Source organism: Xiphophorus maculatus, chromosome 1 (assembly GCF_002775205.1).
Source record: "Xiphophorus maculatus strain JP 163 A chromosome 1, X_maculatus-5.0-male, whole genome shotgun sequence".
Taxonomy (NCBI): domain Eukaryota; kingdom Metazoa; phylum Chordata; class Actinopteri; order Cyprinodontiformes; family Poeciliidae; genus Xiphophorus; species Xiphophorus maculatus.
The window spans coordinates 3,135,378-3,155,379 of record NC_036443.1 but is presented as its reverse complement, the minus strand read 5'-3'; the positions used below and the strand labels follow the sequence as shown (position 1 = coordinate 3,155,379).

At 39.1% G+C, this 20,002-nt stretch overlaps 2 protein-coding genes across 3 annotated transcripts in view; both read left to right on the top strand.

Moving 5' to 3' along the window:
* LOC102234007 (plexin-B1-like) overlaps positions 1 to 5,907 on the top strand; it is a 75,288-nt gene extending 69,381 nt beyond the window's left edge. For both annotated transcript variants that reach the window (XM_014469474.2, XM_023339655.1), the window contains 7 exons: positions 106 to 278; positions 1,998 to 2,158; positions 2,358 to 2,505; positions 3,066 to 3,130; positions 3,624 to 3,699; positions 3,816 to 3,890; positions 4,516 to 5,907. In XM_014469474.2, coding sequence (XP_014324960.1) covers positions 106 to 278; positions 1,998 to 2,158; positions 2,358 to 2,505; positions 3,066 to 3,130; positions 3,624 to 3,699; positions 3,816 to 3,890; positions 4,516 to 4,620 — 803 coding nt within the window. In that variant the 3' untranslated portion in view covers positions 4,621 to 5,907. The remainder of the gene's footprint in view (positions 1 to 105; positions 279 to 1,997; positions 2,159 to 2,357; positions 2,506 to 3,065; positions 3,131 to 3,623; positions 3,700 to 3,815; positions 3,891 to 4,515) is intronic.
* Positions 5,908 to 13,285: 7,378 nt separating this feature from the next.
* Positions 13,286 to 15,499, top strand: LOC111609825 (SRSF protein kinase 3-like). The gene is made up of 5 exons (XM_023340435.1): positions 13,286 to 13,414; positions 13,954 to 14,061; positions 14,552 to 14,621; positions 14,781 to 14,873; positions 14,962 to 15,499. The coding sequence occupies exons 2-5, from the start codon at positions 14,059 to 14,061 to the stop codon at positions 15,147 to 15,149; spliced, it is 354 nt and encodes a 117-aa protein (XP_023196203.1). The 5' UTR covers positions 13,286 to 13,414; positions 13,954 to 14,058; the 3' UTR covers positions 15,150 to 15,499.
* The last annotated feature ends 4,503 nt before the right edge of the window (positions 15,500 to 20,002 follow it).

The window sequence follows — 20,002 nt, the reverse complement described above, 5'->3', positions numbered from 1 at the left end:
TGATATATCATTAGCATACAACGTTAGATTTCAGATGATACAGAGATAATGTATTTAATAGTGAGTGTCGGCCCTCCTGACCCAGCTGTCCCGCCTGCCCTACAGAGACCCCTATGTTGGACGATGGGGAGGAGGGCGGGGTGAGGCTCTGGCACCTGGTGAAAGCCAGCGACGAATCAGAGCTGCCGAAGCACCGGCGGGGCAGCGTGAGGGAGAAAGGAGGGGAACGAGCCAAGGCCATTCCTGAGATCTACCTCACACGGCTGCTGTCCATGAAGGTAACTCGGCCCAGGGGGCAGAAATGAGATCTGCCTTTTGGTTGGTGGAAGCTTAGGTAACATATTTTGAGCTCAAACAGCCAATTAAATGAGTGCAGTCGATTAAACGCACTTCTATGATTGGACGTGGTCCGAAGCGAGTCGGCAGCATGAGCAGGAAAAACACTTTAAATGTCAACATTCCAACCGCCACCAGCATTAGTCGCTTAAACATCAATAATATAATATTAGTCTTCCCCAGAAGTCTTTAATGATTTATCACTGTCTTATCACTGACTTTGTTCTCGTGCTCCACTCCAGCCTAATGATGCAATAAAATGTCAGTAATGTTTCGCTCAGATGGAGCTTCCATTTAAAGAAAAAATAAAAATCTGTCGTTTGCATTTTTCGCACCATCTTTCATATTTACCTCTTGTGAAGCGCAGCAGCCCCAACGAGCCACGGCCCTGTGCCTTTTTGTTTCCAAACTGAAACCTCCATGCATTGTGAACTAATGTGAGTTTCCATTATTAAAAGCATGTGAAAGATTCATTTTCATGATGTATGTGACCCAATGCATTGTTTTACTTTAATGTTCACTTTCAGACAAACTTTGAGACCCAGTGGGCTGTAAGATCAAATTTATAACATGTCTAACAGTAAAATCTAAATTGTGTGTTATAAATCTACCACAGGGCAGAGGGCAGTTCATTGTCCACTGACAATATGTGGTTATAATTGGGAATCACCTTGTTGGGTCTATTTCGCAGAAAAACTTTATTATTTGCTGCATGATTACTATATCCAGGGCAAGATATTTGAATAAATTGTGTACATTAAACTTTTGAGGAGAATGTAATGATTTCAGATAGCATCAGAACCAGGCATGTAGAGGCTCAGCAATCTGATAAAGAAGGCTGGTTCTGTTCTGAGACTTCTTTGATCCATCACCTATAGGAGGTGATGGATCAAAGAAGGATTCCTGGAAAAATCCAAATATGGACAGTTCTGATTGTCCTCTTCAGAATAAAGGCTGGTAATATTAGGAGGGTCATCACACATAAAAATACTTCTTGTATTTTGAAGGCAAAAGCTTAGATTAGTTTTGTTTTCATGGGAAAGTTATTTTAAAATGCTAAGATAACTGTCCAATGACCATATGTGGTTATAATCGAAGTCAATGGGACAAACATGGGGCAGAAGGACTAAAGTGTACACAAAGTGCATAACTTTTGTTCTATGTACCTTACAATAAAAGGGACAAAAACATTTTTTATTTATTTTTTTTATGTCCTGGACAAGTTTCATAGAATTAACCTTTAATCTGACTGAGATATTGAGGGTCAAAGAAGCCGTAAAGCAGAACGTCCCATTTTGCACAGCCAAGATCCCTCAAGGGTTAAAGTAACAGATGCAGAAGCTAAAGTTTTAGAAAAAAGGGGAAAAAAAACTTTAAAAATCCTTCAGCAAGCCTTAAAAATACAGAATAGGACTCCTTTAAAGCACTACAAGAATAAGTAGGAGAGGATTCTACAAACAATCTCTAAATAAGTCAATAGTGTATTTTTGTTGATCCAAATAATTACTTAATGTTCATTCACTTTGTTTTAATTTAATTTAAATGGCCTCAGGTGTGGTAACCTTCAGATGTGAACTTTGAGGTGCTTCCTGTCACCTACAGCCTCTTGTCTTTTAATTTGAAAGCCATTTCTTACCGTCGCCTTCTCTGCTCTCTCTCAGGGCACTCTGCAGAAGTTTGTGGATGATCTATTTACTGCCATCCTGAGCACCAGCCGTCCCGTGCCTCTGGCTGTCAAATACTTTTTTGACCTGCTGGACGAGCAGGCTCTGCAGCACAACATCTCAGACCCAGAGACCATCCACATCTGGAAAACTAACAGGTAGCTGAGGTCTGGATGTAGGGGAGGAGGAAGGGACACCTGACTGTTGCTGCTGTGTGGGCAGAGCTGCACATGGGTTATAGGGAGTCTTTTTCTTTTTTTTTGACTGACAAAGATTTTATTACTTATACTCACTGCTACAGATGTTTCTCTACTGTTATATTTGGTGATTTTATAGCCCCGTCATGTTTTCATCCAGTTTACCGCTGCGGTTCTGGATCAATATTCTGAAGAACCCCCAGTTCATCTTTGACGTGCAGACCTCGGATCATGTGGACGCCGTTCTGTCCGTCATCGCCCAGACCTTCATGGATTCCTGCACCATCGCTGATCACAAGCTGGGAAGGGTGAGGAGATCAGAGCCACTCCTCATAACACATACACACCTCCTGCTGCCATCCTGTCGTCTGTCAATCATTTCTTCATCCATCCCTTTATCTATTTGTTTGTATATCTACCCATTTGTCCATCCATCAATTTCTTTCTCTCTTTTTGCCTCTTTCTTTTTTCCTTTCCAACTTTTTCTCTTTCCTTTCTTCCCAGCGTTCTCTCTCTCTTTCAAACTTTCCTCCTTTCATTCTTTCCTTCGAACTTCTTCCTTCTGACTTACTTCCTGTTGCCAATATTTGATTTTTACATTCTGGGAACTGCAAAAATATCTGCCACATTTTAATGGTTTAACGTAAATAAAATACCATTAACCCTGTCTAAGAAATGAGTAATGAAAGCCCAGCTCAATGTATTGAGATCAAAGATCTCTGTTAATGTGCAGCTTAATAATTAACATGTAGCAATGAGGCTAAAAGCTAACTCGTGCATACAAAAGAGACTCAGTTATTCCTTTTTTTTTGTCTTATACTAAACATTTACTTGACACGTCAGTACTTCATGTGTCTTCTTTGTGCAGGATTCTCCGATCAACAAGTTGCTGTATGCCAGAGACATCCCACGTTACAAACAGATGGTGGAGAGGTAAGAATATGGCAGCCGGTCGCCCGGCTGACCGCAGGCACATAAAACTCTCCGGAGGAGAGAAGAGGGAGTGAAGCTGAGGACATCTGTTAGTGGCAGACAGAAGGTAGACTGAGCCTGCAGGGCTGCCATGCATGGATAGTCTGCAAGCAGACTGCTACAGTTACTACTGTCAGCCGCACATTAAACCATGCAGATTACGCTAGTGCTAGTGATATGTTAAAGCTTCACTGAGCAGGAGTCTGTCCAGCAAATTAGCTGCTTTCACTGACCTTATGAGGTTAGTTTAAGAACTACTACAAAGACTCTTGTATTTATTTTCTGTTATTGTCTTGTCATATATACATCTGTCGGGTTTTTGGAATAAAATATATTTGAAAAAAAAAAGAAGTACAAAAACAACAGTATATATGATAATATATATACATAATTTCTTCAGGTCATTTTCTTTGTAACATAACTCTGTTTTTCTCTTTTCTTCTTCTTTTTGTAGATACTATGCTGACATCAAACAGACCATCTCTGCCAGTGACCAGGAGATGAACTCGGCTCTTGCAGAACTCTCCCGTGTATGTAAACACCGTCGAGGCCCAGTAGTTGGCGTCAATCATTAAAATGTTTTAATATTGAAATATTTACAGCTATTGCCGTTTTTTTTCTAATATGTTTTTCTGTCCCAAAACAGAATTATGCTGCTGAGGTCAACTGCCATGTGGCTTTACATGAGCTGTACAAGTACATCAACAAATACTACGATCAAGTGAGTTTCACAGGAGCTTTCTGATTTACCCTGCATTTCATTTGGACAGGTGTAAGATTCTCACTGTAGGATAACTTGAGTAAAACTAACCCAGTTTGATGGTATCAACATACCAGTTGGCTCAGAGTCACAACGAGAGTAAAATGATGTTTGTCTGTCTTGTGACCAGAGCAACAATTTAATTTCATCCTGAAGTCCAACAAAACAAGTTGATGTGCATTAACATCTCTGACCTTGTTGAGGGTGATGCTGGTGCTTTAACATTAGCTTCACTAAATATCGTGTTGGTGAAGCTTTTCAGCGCCAGCAGAACTAATATTTATTGTTCATGCTTTAGTCTTAGGGCAACAAGCTTTTTAGTTCATGGAGCTCACCACTGATCAGGTTCTATATATTGCTTATCTAGGCTGGTTATAAAATTATTCAGAGCTCGTGTTTTTCAGCAGTTCTTTAACATTTTTTTGAATTTATTGTTTGTTGGGATTTATTTTGAAAAACGTTTTTTGTACTCCAGGCAAAAATCAAATATATGAATGAAGACTATGCAAATATGTGACTTATTACTGCTTCCTGGTTTGTTCACCGTCTGTTTTTACCTGTTTTTCTCATCGACTCGTTGCTTCAGATCATCACAGCTTTGGAAGAGGACGCTACAGCTCAAAAGATGCAGCTCGGTTACAGACTCCAACAGATCGCTGCTGCCGTTGAAAACAAGGTAACAGACCTATGACCCCGGCACCAGGGGAAATATTGTCTCGACTCATAAAGGGAAGGCATCGTTAGGAATACCTGTCCTTGGTCTCTCTTGGACAAAAAAAGTTATTTTTATCTAAGTACAAAAGAAGACAAAGAAATATTCTGACCTGAACTGTGGTATTGCTGGAAGGACTGGTTTTGCGTGAAGAGAGAGACTGGCGTTGACGGACTGGACCACGTTTCTGGTGGTGTAAGTGGTCCTCTCTCTGGGAGAAAAGGGACGCCTCTTCAATAAGGAGGGACAAATGTGAAAATAATGTGGAATGAAGCACACATCGAAACATTTTGCATTATTGGCTTTCCTCCTCGGATTTAACTCTTGGAGGGAAAGACGCATCATGAAAAACATCATTCGCTTTGTTTATCTGGACAAACCGAGCAGAACATTCCCACCCATCAAGGTTCACTTTTTATTCCAAAAGGTACATTTTGCCCTAAATGTCAACGCTGTTGGAACATTTTTATTTTTCTCTCCAAGTCTTACATACAGGATGCACACATAATGACTTTTTCTCCCTGTTTCAAGCCCTTCTTCCAAGTCTTACCCTAAAAATCCTCTGGATTTTTTTACACATTGTTTTTACTTCTGTCTGCTATGGCTGCCTGGCTTACAGGAAGGACTACTATGGGTTTGTTTTCCTTACTTTGTCAAAGACAACATTTTGGGTCATCTTCTCCAATGTTGATGTGAATTTTGTAATTAGCTGCATTGTTTGAATTGCTCAACATAAGTTTGATCATATACACTAAACACTTAAACTTTAAGTGAACAAATAGGGTTCTTTATAAGTAAAATGAAGAACACAAAATTAGTAAAAGAACTGCTGTGACTGATGAAATTCCCTCAGAAACAAATAGACATTGAAAAAAGACAAGAAAAAAAAATCCTGACACATTTTTACAGGCTTTGAAGATGATTTTCATCTTCATCGCCCTGTTTGAAACCTAAACAGGTTTCCAGTCAGTGTTTCAAACATTGACTGGAACAAAACTGGATCTTGTTCCAGTCAGTGAACACACTGCAACCATCTCGCACTGAGAACGCTCTTCGGTGTGTTAACCGTTACTGACTGAAGATGCACAACTAGGTGTAACATAGAGATGCTATCTATAAAGGAACAAGACTGTGAGAAGGAGCAAAACCATCTGGAAAGGTTTTAGTAGGAATCCACATACTGTAGAATTTACACATATACAGTACAGACCAAAAGTTTGGACACACCTTTTAATTCAATGAGTTTCCTTTATTTTCATGACTATTGACATTGTAGATTCACACTGAAGGCATCAAAACTATGAATAACACATGTGGAAATATGCACTAAACAAAAGAGTGTAAAACAACTGAAAATAGCCCTTATATTCTAGTTTCTTCAAAGTAGCAACCTGTTGCTGTGATTACTGCTTTGCACACACTCTGCATTTTCTTGATGAGCTTCAAGAGGTCGTCACCTGAAATGGTTTTCACTTCATAGGTCAACCTGCCCTGTCAGGTTAATAAGTGGGATTTATTGCCTTATAAATAGTCATGAAAATAAAGAAAACACACCTTAGAAAGGTGTGTCCAAACTTTTGGTCTGTACTGTAATTAGCTATTTACAGAGAAATCCACAGATCAGAAATCAGCTGCAAATCTCTGATTGATGCATCTCAACACATTGGTTTGATATTCAGTGTCAACTTCTGAATTTATATTCCAGTTCAATCTGATTTATTTTCCCAAAGCTCATATGTTGATTCAGAAAAGAAGGAAATATTGACATCTTTAAAATCCCGTAGAAGTTCAGAAATAATTACCGTAATACCGTTGGTTCTCTGTGTTTTTGCAAATCTGTTCTACATATGCATTTACAAAATTTCATTTGGTTGCATTACTTGCACTAATTTTATTCATTGTGTTCTTCTTTTCGATGGATTTCCATTTTGGGTGGGAGGCGACTTTTTTATTTTAATGAACCACTTCCCATCTACTTGTTACTACTTTACATCAAAGAGCTCATCTGTTGTTTTTTATGTCTGAACTGACAAGTCAGCTGTGCTGTTTTTTCTTTCTTTAGTTAACATTTATGTTGTTGCTGTCAAAGTGGATGTCAGGTTTTAGCAGTCTGGCGGCAGAGCGAAGCTTTTTATCTTGTGAATAATTCAACCTGTAGGATTTTAAACGATGTGCCTCCTGCTCCGCGACGCCACATGTTGGAAGGCTTTTAGTTATCGTTTTCAATTTTAATTTATTGTTTATTTATTTTATTGCTTATGCTGTTGGTGTTTTTTACTGTCAGGCCTACAAACCTGTGTTTTGTTGCGTCTCACTAATTCAGATTCTTGTTTTTGTGGTAGGGAAGCAGCTCTGTCCTTCCGTTTCGTGCCGTGTGGTGTTGCTCTGAGAGAACTGTCATGGATCAAGTCAAAATCAAAGTCACAATCAGCTTTTCAGATGAATCACTGTCTTTTTTTCCCACATTATAAGGTAGTTTAAGATTATGATTTTACATTGCTGCAAACTGTTACCCTGTACATAAAATCTTTTTCATTTTTTTTATCATGCACATTAATGTTGCCTGCAGATTATGTGTAAGCAGTTCTGATGTGTGTTCTGTAGATACATACCGTTACCCAGTAATCTCAACTCTTAGCTTTCTCTGACTAACTGATAGGATGAGCCTAACAACAGCTTAACTCAATGCAATAAAGTGATTCATATGTACACATTGTAGGTATGTTTGCACTTTTTCTTTAAGAAGCTCAGTTGTAGATTTATACTGTATTAAAATGGTAAATATTGTCATCACAGTATCAGCTTTTGCAATATTCATATGGTAGAGAAATGTTTGGAGTGGGATAATTGTTGACTGGTGTAGTCCAAGTGTTACGAATTCACATTTTTATGCTAATGTAATATTTAGCGAGTTAGTTTCATACTGAACACAAACGATGTTTCCCAAAAATACTGAAGGCAAGAAAGAAGCGAATTTATTGCATTGCAATTTGATCATGATATTTTGCAAACATGGTTGGGGACAGTTTTCAGATATCAGTTATAGGTGGCATTTTTTGTTGTTGTTATTGCTAAAATCATTTTTATTATTTTAAGAAGGTGGTAATATGAAAATATGATCAACATGGTATCAAACGACAATATCATGGATGTTGTCCAATTAGCAGAACAAAGTCAATGTTTCGGAGTGACCATCACTAAGCCCGGATGTCCGGAGCATTCTAGCAAGCTGGCCTACAAACCTGAGTCAGTTTGAGTTTGTAGAAGAAAACCCAAAATGTTTAACCAAAGTTATGAAGCTTAAAATGCCACTCTAATAAATACGACAGAAATTAATGGAACTTTATTTATTATTTTAATTTTTGTTAAATTCACTAATTATTCTGGTGTTTAGGGGGAAAACGTAATCATGTAGTTTGATATTTGCTAATTGACCTAAAACAGAAACATTTTCATCTGACTTAATGTTGGTGAGGAAATTTAATTTAATTTTTTTCTGGTGATTGAATGTATCTGGTTAAGATGATATATGAAGTTTCTGGTTATCAACGCTGAAAGTGTTTGGCTAACAGATAAAGAAACTTACTATACGCTGAAACTATTACACTTTCACAGCAAAGCAACAATAGAATAGTCCAGACCAAAGCCTATTTACTGTATTTGTTGGAATGGCTCAGTCAATTGGCTCTAACCAATTCAAATCAGTTTGTTCATGTAGTGCCAATTCGCCAATTTGTTAGTCTATCCCAATAAAATTCTGTTTGTATGCTTCTTAGCATACAAACATTTGTTGCTGTTTGCAACAAATGTTTGTATGTTGTTTGTATGTTGTTTGTATGTTGGCTCACAAGGCTAACTTTATGTGCAAGTTGCATCAGAAGTTTACAAATGCTCAGAGACTTTCTGATCCATCCATCCCTGCATGGATTTAGATCTGTGCTGATTTCTTGGCCTTATATTCATGAAAAATAAGTTCATGTCCTTGTCCTGCAAAATGAGTTTTATTACAACCCTCTGGAAAAAGAAGCCACTACAGGCTCAGGCCTGGCCCTTCATTAGAGTTGTGGACATAAATGGGGATGGGAATAAACACCTACACAGTAATGCACTGTCAGGGCCAGTGAACAGCTGAGGGAGAACAACTTAAAGTCTTTTTATTTTTGTCGTTAAAACTGCATTAAAATGAGGTGCTGCGATATTACAGCCCAGAGGGAAAATCTCATTTTCAAACCTTCCTGGATCTTCTCATTTCTTTTGCCTTCCCCTGAAAAAGATTTTTGTCTATATTTGCAGATCAAATACTACATCACAAAGGTGTAACTCTGTATAATTAATGTAAAGGCAAAGGCCTTTACCTTATTTATATATTATTTATTTACCTTATTATATACCTTATTTATATAGCACATTTTCAGCAACAAGGCAATACAAAGTGCTTAAGAAAACATTTGCTGAAACGTTCTTAAACGCTGCAGCCTTATAGCGTGTTAATGCTCTAGCTAATTCAGTAGTTCCTGGTTATTTCCCACTGTGCATTGTTCATGTCCAATTTGCACTTTTTCTGTATTTCATAATAGTCAACAAAACTTTGATCCCACGTAAAAAATTTGGTCAAAACAACTGCAGTCATCAGCAGCAAAGTAATTCATACTTTTCAGATAGTTGCTGCCGTTTCCGTACCTTAATGGTTGAAAATATTAGTTTTTTGCTATTGTTTTTTATTTCTTTAAATAAACCCACATGCCCAGAATCACTCTATAACAAGTTATTAAAATTGTACAAAATTGTCAGCTTCACAAACAAAGCCATGCTGCTATTTATTTTTACACCAGAGTCAGAATTTCTCACTGCCAAATGATAAAAGTCGACTACAACGGCCATTTAATTCAGAATATTAACCTGTGAAGTCAGAAGAGTAACCAACACAGATTGAAAAATTTGATATAGCCCCTGCTAGTTTTAAAGTATTGATAGTATCAGGTATAGACAGGTTATTTGTTTTTCTGACAGTTTATGTTTCATTAAATCTGTCTGGGATCACAGCAGAGCGCAGCTGGCAACCTGTTTGTTAGCCAACATGCCTTTGTTTGGCTAACACACCCAATCACATTGAAATACACCGAAGTTTGTGGTTATAAGATGACAAAAGGTGAAAAGGTCCAAATAAAGGCCGCCCCGATTGCAGTTTTCCAGCCGACTACCAGTCACCAGTTTCTATGAAACCTCACCTGCTGAATTCGAATTTGGGCCAGTACAGATTTTTCATTTCAATTAATTTTTTTGACTTCAAAGTCACTAAATATCTCGACAAAATTGACAAGTTGGGCAACAGCGGCTATTGTTAACGGTACACATACAGACGTGACCAGGTGGGCGGGTCTGTCTGTCAGCCTTCTCTCACAGCAGTGGGAAACGGGACAGTGGCTGATTTTCAGACGTATGCAGAGGTAGATAAGATCGGTTTCATGTGGAAATGTCAGCCGATCACCAATCTCCCAAATCTTGGCCAATAAATTGATGCTCTCTCAGTCAAAAGGTAAGGATGCATTTTTATGTTAATGACAATATAAATCTGCTGAGGCTTGAAATGTCTATCTTTTTAGTTTCACTTAAGTTTTATTTACTCAACAACATTTTACAATCTTCATTTGAATGTATGTGGCATAAAATATAGAAAACACCTCAAATTCCAACAGAAACGAGGAGGAATGTTGGCGTTTCATGCAACCTTCTTCCTCCTGACTTCATTGTGATACTTAATCTTGTGTCAGAGGTCAGAGATTCTGCTTTGATGCCAAGTTTAGCCCAAAGGTCAACCTTCCCATGGGACTAGAGCAAGAAGGAAAAACTCTCCAGCTGTCCCTCACTCTCTCAAGTCTGTTGACTTTATTCATCCTCTCTCATTCCTCTGTGACTTTCCCCACATTTAAATCCATCCAGGAAAGACGGAGGGAGTGAGACCTGGCAGCAGCCAGGTGAAGACTTGGTGTGGTTGGTGAGTTCGGTGTCTGCTGGACATTTCCGGCTGCTGCTCCTAGCCCCCACCTTTACCTGCTCTGTTTATCTGCTGTGTCATCAGAGGTGAAAGCACCGGTCATTTGGCTGCTGTCTCGGCATGAAACCAGGTTTCCATCTTCACCAACAACTTTAGGGTTAGATACTGAGATCCAAAACCAGATCGCCATGCAACGTCACAGGTGAGTATATTCTTGCTCCTCAGATGCATGTTGTCTTTTGATTTTTACTGCAGGTTTATGCATAATCACCAATTATGGAATATGGTTTTCTTAAACTATGATGTTGAATTTTCATGTTGGAATATTTTCTTCGTCAAACAAATTACTGACTTCTGCACAGATAAACAGTTTTCTTTCAAGCAGGCTTGTGTTCAGAACAAAAACTCAACATTTCATCTCATACCAATGAAGCCTGAAGAAACACATTTCAATACACAGACAGATCAGCTGTATTAAGAAAAGTGACTTATTTAGAGCTTTGGACAACAGTTTATTTTGTAGAGAATGTAAAAACTATATTTACGTTACAATCAGATGCTTCAAAACTAGAGAACAAAGTTGCGCTGATTATTTCCAGACATGACGTGACTAGAGGCCTTCCATCCCTACAGTCCGCTTTCCTGTCGGCAGCAGCTGGGACAGCGAGTTCTTGGGTTGCACGGACGGACGGCAAAATGATTTGCAGCAGTCAGAAATAGTGCAAGTTCCGGCACGGCTGATTTTCTTTCTGAGTCCCCGGCAACAGGACGAGTTTCCACTGCAGAGGGTCACTGGGGAAACACATCACTGACACACAAACACTTTTACCTGCAGAATGAAGACGAGGTGAAGCAGGAGGCTTAAAGAGTCCCGTGTTTTGCTTTCTTACACTGTTTTGCGTTCTTTAGGAACAGAGATGGCTCATCTGACCGTTTAGGAACAGCTGGAGAACCCAATCATCTCTATACGACGGAAAGTCAGGACTGCGAAGACCCCAGAGAGTACCGCTACGGTGTGTGTAGTAGAGATGCACTGATCCGAAATTAATATGTGCATCAGAGCAACACTGTAACATACAAAACATGTGAGTGCAACACTTTGCCACCATCATGAAGATGGAGAACGCAGGCAGTGTGATCTGAACCAGGGTTTTCTGAGAATAAGTTGGGCTGCAGAGCTTTTTAAGGTTTCTGTTTTACTGTAAATTATTCTTACTATAAACCACAGATGACCAGTACTGCTTGGTTAACATCTGAGTTGCTTCTCGTGATCCTTCACTTTCATGCTTCAGTCTGCATGTTTTTCCACCTGACCTTGCTTCGTGCTCCTCTGTGTTGCAGGTATCAGCACTGCTGTCTGCAAGATACGACAAACGCCTGACGCAGTGGTAAATTACACACTAGCTCATGCCATGTTCTGGGATATTGGAAACAGAGATCCAATTCAAAGTTCTTTGAGATTGTTAAAAATAAAAGCAAAACCCAGTGTGCCATGCATTGTTCAGGTTAAAGGAGGACAGAAACAGGATTATTCATCATCTTGCTCGAGTGTCCTGCAGGCAGGTCTGAGCATATTACTCACAAACGGTCATGGAAGGGCTTCTGAGGACGATGCTAGGCCAGAAATAGCTGGAGCTCTCCAAAGCTATGTGACAATGGCTTCCTGCCTGTTTGTTTAATATTCAGATTACTTTGGGAGACATTGGTTGCCATGTTCCCATTGGGTATTGCTGTGTGTTCCTGTGTTTAATCCTGGATGTTATAACTGCAGGTGGTTACTGCCCTGTCCAGATTGGCGACTCTTTGAACAGAAGATACCAGGTGGTGTCTAAGCTTGGCTGGGGATTTTTCTCCACAGTATGGCTCTGCAGGTGAGGAGAGGAAAGAGTAAAACAATCAGTTGTAAAGTGTGGACTCTGTGTTCAGTATTATCCTCCTTCCAGATGATTTGTAGTTCATGTAGATTATGGTTGTTTTCACACCTGATAGTCCAGTAGACTGAGTTCGATTGGGGACCAAACGTTTAGCTGAAAACTTACTACAACATTTAGCTGATACAGTTCACTTTTAAATCTAGAGTGGAGTCGCATCTTTTTATATTTGAACTGCACCAGAGTTCATGTCAACCAGTCACATCAGAGATGGACTGTACATTCATACTCCCCCAAATGAACCTGACTTTCAAGGCAATTGAACTAGAGTTTTATTAAAGCAGACTAAACAGGGTTGTTGTGAAGGCATCCTATAAAACTGTCCTTAGCCTGGGACGATGAGACCTGTGCCTGGTTCTGGAGCTGCTGGGGCCCAGCCTCAGGACCTGGCAGCTCTGTTTTGGGAATCCAGGCCTTATGCAGCCTTGGGTCAAGCAAATACTCGCTCAGGTAAGTAACACAAAACCACAGTAACCTGTGGATTTGACTGCATTTATATACAATTATTGGCATAAAATAAAAATCTAACTTTTTTGTGACCATTTTCAAGAAAAGCAAAGAGTTGGTACTTAAAATGATAAAGGAGTTTTTGTTTGATCAGGCTAGCTTTAATGTAAGAAACATCTGAATTCTTCATTTCTCTGCAGGTTCTCCAGAGTGTGGACTACCTTCACACTCGATGTAAGATCATCCACACACACATTAAGCCAAGAAAACATTCTGCTGCACCTGAAGGACCACACCCATATTACACCAGCAGGGGGCAGCAGCTCCCTCTGTTTACCAGCTGTAGAGGGGAACAAGACCACAGGCACAACTGTTTTCTTGTTTACAGGCTTCAGATATAGTAAGTTTGCAATCTGCAGATCAGTAACATGTATATATTAAAAAACTAAATGTAATATATCACCGGGGGGGGGACTGACTCACTCAAATTATTTTTTCACTCTGCTTTAAATATTAAAGCAGTTATTTATCTAAACTGAACTAAGTTCAATGCTAATTTGTTTGACTATTTTAGAGACAGAGGGAGTGAATCTGTACAAGTTAAAATAAATTTCTGTGAAGATTTCTGATTTGGGAAGCTCCTGCTGGGTGGTTAGTAGTTAGTACTCCATTTTTCACTGACAGCAGTGATCTGACTTCACTAGCTAGCACTTTTTGTCCACTTGAGATTTACCTCATAATTACAAATATGTCTATTTTATGTTTAAACAGCTGTCTGCTGACCCCTAGTGGCCACAAAATAGTTTAGACATTTTTTTTAAAAGTATGTTAAAATCCCAAGCATTTTAATAAATATTCATAATATAAAACACTAAAGTATTGAAAGTCAAAAACTATAGACATTCTGCCTGACTGTACTCCTTCACCGTTCTGACCCAGTACAAGCATTTCAGTGAGGAGATCCAGACCCGTCAGTACCGATCTCTAGAGGTCCTGCTTAGATCTGAGTACGGTCCGCCAGCTGACCTCTGGGGTGTAGCCTGCATGGTGAGATACCAGCTGACCACAGTTTGATGATGTCTGCTTTGCTTCATCAATCATTTTTTTTTCATGTTACTCTCGAGAACTAATGTATCTTTTTGGGAACTTTTGGTATTTTTATTTGTGGGAATTCATAGCAGGGGTTAAAAAAATATCAATTGAATCTTTAAATTTATTAATCACAACTGAAGTGATGTTAAAGTATTAAACTTTAAAGTATTAAACAAGATGTTTTTCTCAGGTAATACATTTTGGTTGACATTAAATACCCTCTAGGTGTTAATAACTATGGGGAAACTACTGTAGGTGCTCAGCTGTGATTTTGACTCGTGTTTACTCTTTGCCATAGCAAATATATTTAATAGTAGATTAGGAAAGTAATGTTTTGTGAAACTGCTTAGTTTGGTTAAAAAAAACAAAAAGTAGTGTCACAGGTTGGAATGTCTCTTTAACTAGCCACACATGTGACCCTGAATGTTCCCCTGGATTCTCCCAGGCCTTGGAGTCGCTCACTGGAGACTTGTTGTTCCACCCCAAAGCCGGCGAGTTCATGTCCCTGGAGGAAGGTGGGTTTAATTCAGCGAGCTGACTTAACGGAGAGAGGAGGCACGCACCGACATGGGATTAAATGGGATTACCGCATGCCTTCATTGTAGCTGGAGATGCTAATTTGTCCTGAAACTGTGTGTGTTGCGTAACATTTGTGGGGCCTCCGTCCACCTCAGACCACATCGGCCAAATCGTCGAGCTCCTCTGCAGAATTCCTCCAGATGTTGTCCAGTCAGTCAAACATTCAGCTCAATACTTCGACCGAAGAGGTACAACCACACCTTCTTCTTCTTCAAACTAAAGTTTAGCTCAATTTCTAAAACAAACCCTATTTTTTCTCTGTATGTTACTGTGCAGGTGATCTCCGTCGTGTTGGTCCACTGAGGCCGTGGAGACTTTATGACCTTCTGGTGGAGAAATATAACTTTCTACTAGAGGAGGCCTCTGAATTCTCAAACTTCCTTCTCCGTATGCTGGATTATCACTCAGAGAGAAGGGCAACTGCTGCACAGTGCCTTCAACACCCATGGTTGACCTCCAGTTAACCTCCTGAAGACCCTAAAGGCCGTGGAAAGTTCTCTCAGCCAGATGTTTTCAGCAGCAAGACCTCAACGGTTTCAGGGCATTTTTGAATTTTCACATTTGGGGAATTCCTGCTGCACTTATTTAGCATCAGAAAGAAAATCTTCTCCACTTGAGCTTCATGAGCACTTTAGGCTTTTTTTTTTCTCTCATTTTCTTTATTCTTCCTGAATTTTGTTCTAGAGACCTTAGGTATAAAAATCTTTATTGTCTTTACACTGATAGACTTGAGCCTGAACTGTCATGACCATCAAAAGGTATTCATTCATCCGTTTCATTAAGTGTTCTTAATAAAGGCTTTATATTTAGATACGGTTTTACAGCAAAGCAATAGATTTTCCACTGACATGTTTTATGAAAATAATGCTAAATGAATGCTGAGTGAATTTTAGTCTGCAATAGTCAGTCAGACGCTGTTGTCTGTGTTAGCTTCTTGGTACATTCTCACCAAATGTCTAGCAGGAATCAACCGTTTCTCAAGAGCCGAGACCTTCTTTATGAAGCAAAACGTAGAACCAGGAGCTGGTGTTTTTTTTACCAGGTTACAAAACATCTGAACTTTGAAATTATTGCTAATGTTCATTATCCCAATTGTGTCCAGAACACTGCAATGAGTTTGCAGTTAAAATATATTTAAAATATTGTAAAATATACACGCATATGATCTGTGCACCTACCGCGACTGAATTGTGACATATCCCCTGATGGAGAACAGGCAATAAGCATAACGCTGGCAACACATGCAGCAATGTCTGCTAAGGCCAGTATCAGAAGTATTTAATGTAGGTCAGTGGGGTGGTATGTAAAGAAATGTAGAAATGTATTCAGTTGACTAAATCCAACTCAGCCAACCTAGTCCAAATTGTGATTGCGTGGGTTTATTGAATATTTCATATTCCATATCAAACTGACAAATTAGCACAAAACCTTTGTAAGCTAACTAAGTTGGATAAAACAAGTCTAAAACAGCTCTGAATGTGATTTTTGCTTGGTGGCAAAATCATTACATAATCATAAGTGCATATGTTTCAAAAAAACATTAATCTCTTTTATACTGCTGTTGCTAATTCTTGTTTAAACTGCTTCCAAACTTATTTTTGATAGGTGATGGATGTTCCACACATACCAACCATCATTTATAAGCACTTTGCCACCATAATAATCAGCCAGGCCAGAGTTTGCAAGCTCTCAGATTTTTATACTAAATACCTACATTTAAATCTTTCCATGTGTTCAGATGAACTACAGTACTTAGAAACTGCTTATCAGAAGAAACATATTTAAATGTGTTTCTTCTGATTACACATTTAAATAGAACTGCAACAAAATTAACACAGTAAGAGGTTGAATACATAAATACAGAGAAAAAAAAACTTTGCATGTTTATGGTTTTCAGAAATATGAGTGGGGAGGAAAGAGGGTTGAAGTTGTACAACCATCAAGCATAAAAATGTTTAGTGGAGCTATGATGAGTATTTTTAAAAAAAATCTATTTAAGACATGAAAATAAGTAAAACGAACAAAGATGTTGTTGTAATGTAACTAAGGCAGAAAGTACATGTGGATGTTTGATATTTAGTGGGGTACAAGGAAAACACATCTCACAATTAACATTCATCAGTATCCATAAAAATGAATGCATAAGAAAGAATTTAAACCATAAAACGTTAAAAATGACTAAATATCGTCAGTCTTTAAAAGTTCTATTTCAGAACTTGCCAATTGAGGAAATGTCTCGATCTGATTCTAGGTATCTTCGCATCGCCAGTTAAGTTGCTTTTAAATGATCTGTATCTTTTTACATGCCGGTTTCTGAAACATTAGCAGTAAGAGAGACTATTGGCTGCGGTAGCTTTCTGTCAGCTTCATAGAGCGCAGCTTAAAAAAATGGTTATATTAAGATGATAAAACAGTGAACGACTGGAGTTCAATCAAAACAGCATCTGTTAGCGTAGCACTACAGCAAACTCAAACTGTCTAACATAAAAACACTTTTAGCAGGAACAAGTGAGTTTCCAGCTGTTAAAATGAATGAACAGAAACCTCACTAGTGAGTGAGTTTAGTGGGGAACAATCACAAAATACTGAAGAAGCTCTGGGTTGTTTTCCTGCATTCAGAACTGTTGTGTTTACAAGCAAATACATAGCATTGGTTTTAATGTTTGGGAGTTTGTTCTTGCAAATCACTGATCAGTACCACCAACTAAAGACCCTGACTTGGACCAGCCAAAAGTAAACAAACAAAGTAAAATGTTAAATTCTATATTAATATAGAATTTAAATGAGATTAAATATCTTTTTACCCACTGTTAGTCCGAATCCTTTTCATATTGCATGGTATTCTTGAGATTTAACTTTATCAGATTGACTTGAAATTCCATTCTGGGTTTAGCCTCCTTTAGCTGTCATTGCATCTCATACACCATGCAATCCATTGGCTCTTAAACCAGTCAGCTTTACAGATAGTAAATAGCAGCAGCAATGACTTGACTAAATCAGTTGTACAAGGGCATAATGAAAGCATATGTATCTCCACAGTTTAAATCTTTTATATTGATTATTGGTGTTTTATGACGAAGAGGGTTGAGGATCCAATTGAGGAAGCCTGGCTAATAAATCCACTATGGATGTGACTTTGTGTTTAATGTCTTTGACTGAGAAAACTTGTCAATTTCAGTCTCCAGAGTTAAACCAAAGCAGGTGGAGAAAGCACAGAAACATACGTCACACTCTGAAGCACCTCAACTTTGGTTCAACTGCTTAACCAACGGTTTTCATTTTTACATCAAAACCTCACTAAAACCTTCTACATCATCACAGGTAAAATGCCCAAGTCTGTGGGACAAACCTAAAAAGTAATGAGACATGAACATTGTTTGGTTTTTCCCTGTTATGTCAACCAATCCAGCTGTAGGCGCGGCACTCCACCAATGGGTTTTCCTTGTAAACGACCATATATCCACAGTCTGTTCGCACCCGACGACACTTCTTCGGCCACGAGGTAGGTTTCATCGGCCTGCAAAAAAGCAACAAGCACTTGTGAGTTGCCAAGCTTTGTAAAATGAAAATGAACAAATAATAACCAAAGAGAGGGAGAATCTACTCACGAGTAACAGTAGAATCCAAATTCATGACAGAAGCACTTATCACAGCCTCTCCTGAAGGTATCCCCGGGTTTGAAGAGCTTGTCCTTGTACAAACAGATACCTGGGGAGAAAACAAGCGCCACAGTTGCGTTGCTGTTTGATCTGGAGTGGAGTCATATCGAGGAATCCAAAGGTACGACCAAGATAGGTGAAAATGTACTTCACACATGTTCCACCGGGAGGACTTTTACTTTGCCCTCTCAGTGAAGGATGTGACACCTCGCTGGGAGAGGTCATGCATGCTAATGGCCAAACCTAGAGTCCTCTGTAAGTTCTCCATGCCTGAAGGCCGTGAAAAGCTTTCCATATGCGGTTTGTCACCTTGAAAAGGGAGGTCAGATGAAGCGCACTAATCTGTTGCAAAGAGCCCCAAGAGGCCAAATGCAAGGTCAGACTACAGCGGATGAAAGTTTGTCGTCAGGCATTTCGAGCCGTTTCAACTGCTGACAGTAGCAAGTTAGGGTTGCTTAAATGGTTCAAACTTCAGCTCTGTCAGGGTTTAATACGCTTTTGAGTAATTGCTGCCAGGAACAAAAGGGAGATGTGCTTACCTTTTTGGCGGTACACGGAAGCTTCCAAAGTTTCGCTGCACAACAGAAGGATGAGAGCAAACAGCAGCCATGAAGAAGACCGCTGAACATTATCTGCTGGTTCCGACATCGTGAAATGAAAGACGTATCAACCCTTACTCAATACGTTTCAAGTTGTGAAGTCAAATCCAAATTCCAGCAGCCCTTTTTGAGAGTCTACTACAGACTACCTAATATTTATAGTCTAACATATCCGCTCAGGGGAGGAAAAAAAAAATCCACATGTTTAGTTTTGTGTTTTCTTCCAACTTTTGTTCCAGAGTGAGGTGTGTTTGGATCTTGGCTGTGTACTCATGAGTCCCTAAGTATTAGCTTCAGCTGATGCCACATAAACGTGGGTGTAAAGAAAGGCCAGCACTTTGTGACGGTCAGCAAGCGTCATCAGTGGTCTCCGAACAGCTGGGGTCTCTTGTCTCCGTGCTTACCGTGATTCTTTTTGTTCCCCCTTCATTATTTATCACCTTCAAGCTGGAACAAACAGATGCTGACTCTTGAAAGTTTAATCTATTTTTATGACTGCTGACTCGTGTACGGGGGGAAGCGTTCTTTGCTGACATTAGACTTTATCTGATGGACCAAATTATCCCAACATCCCATTTTATAGCAGCAAAAAGGAACAAATTATATCTAATCAGGTTTTTTCTGTAGCGTTTAAATATAACCACCAGACTGGGGACTGCAGAACAAAGAGAAAATGAAGCATCACAGTTTATACAGGACGTTTTCTGTTAAAGGTTTAAGTTGCTTTAACAGATAACTATAAAAACACAAAGTAAAGACTCATTTACCACCAAACAGCATGTTGTACAGCTCTGAGCAAAAGTCTGGAGTCTTTCCTTTTTTTTCTTTATACTTAATTCCTGGTAAACAGAAAAAAACAAATCAGATGACCAAATTTAAAACAAATATTTTTTAATGCTTTTGGAAACGACTAATGCAACGCTCAATGGTTGCTTTAAAACAAACACAGAGGGGGAAAAAAGGCTGCTAGCAGCTGAGTTTCTGGTGAATTCTGCCGTGAAACGTCAAGAAACCTTAAACCATGTTGTGTATGTTAAGGCAGCTCTAATGGGACAATGG

Bases quoted from the DNA above. Each gene is read 5' to 3' on its own strand.
- LOC111609825 (XM_023340435.1), top strand. The intron at 14,622-14,780 runs GTGGGTTTAATT...CGTCCACCTCAG, and splicing joins GTTCATGTCCCTGGAGGAAG to ACCACATCGGCCAAATCGTC. The intron at 14,874-14,961 runs GTACAACCACAC...GTTACTGTGCAG, and splicing joins TCAATACTTCGACCGAAGAG to GTGATCTCCGTCGTGTTGGT.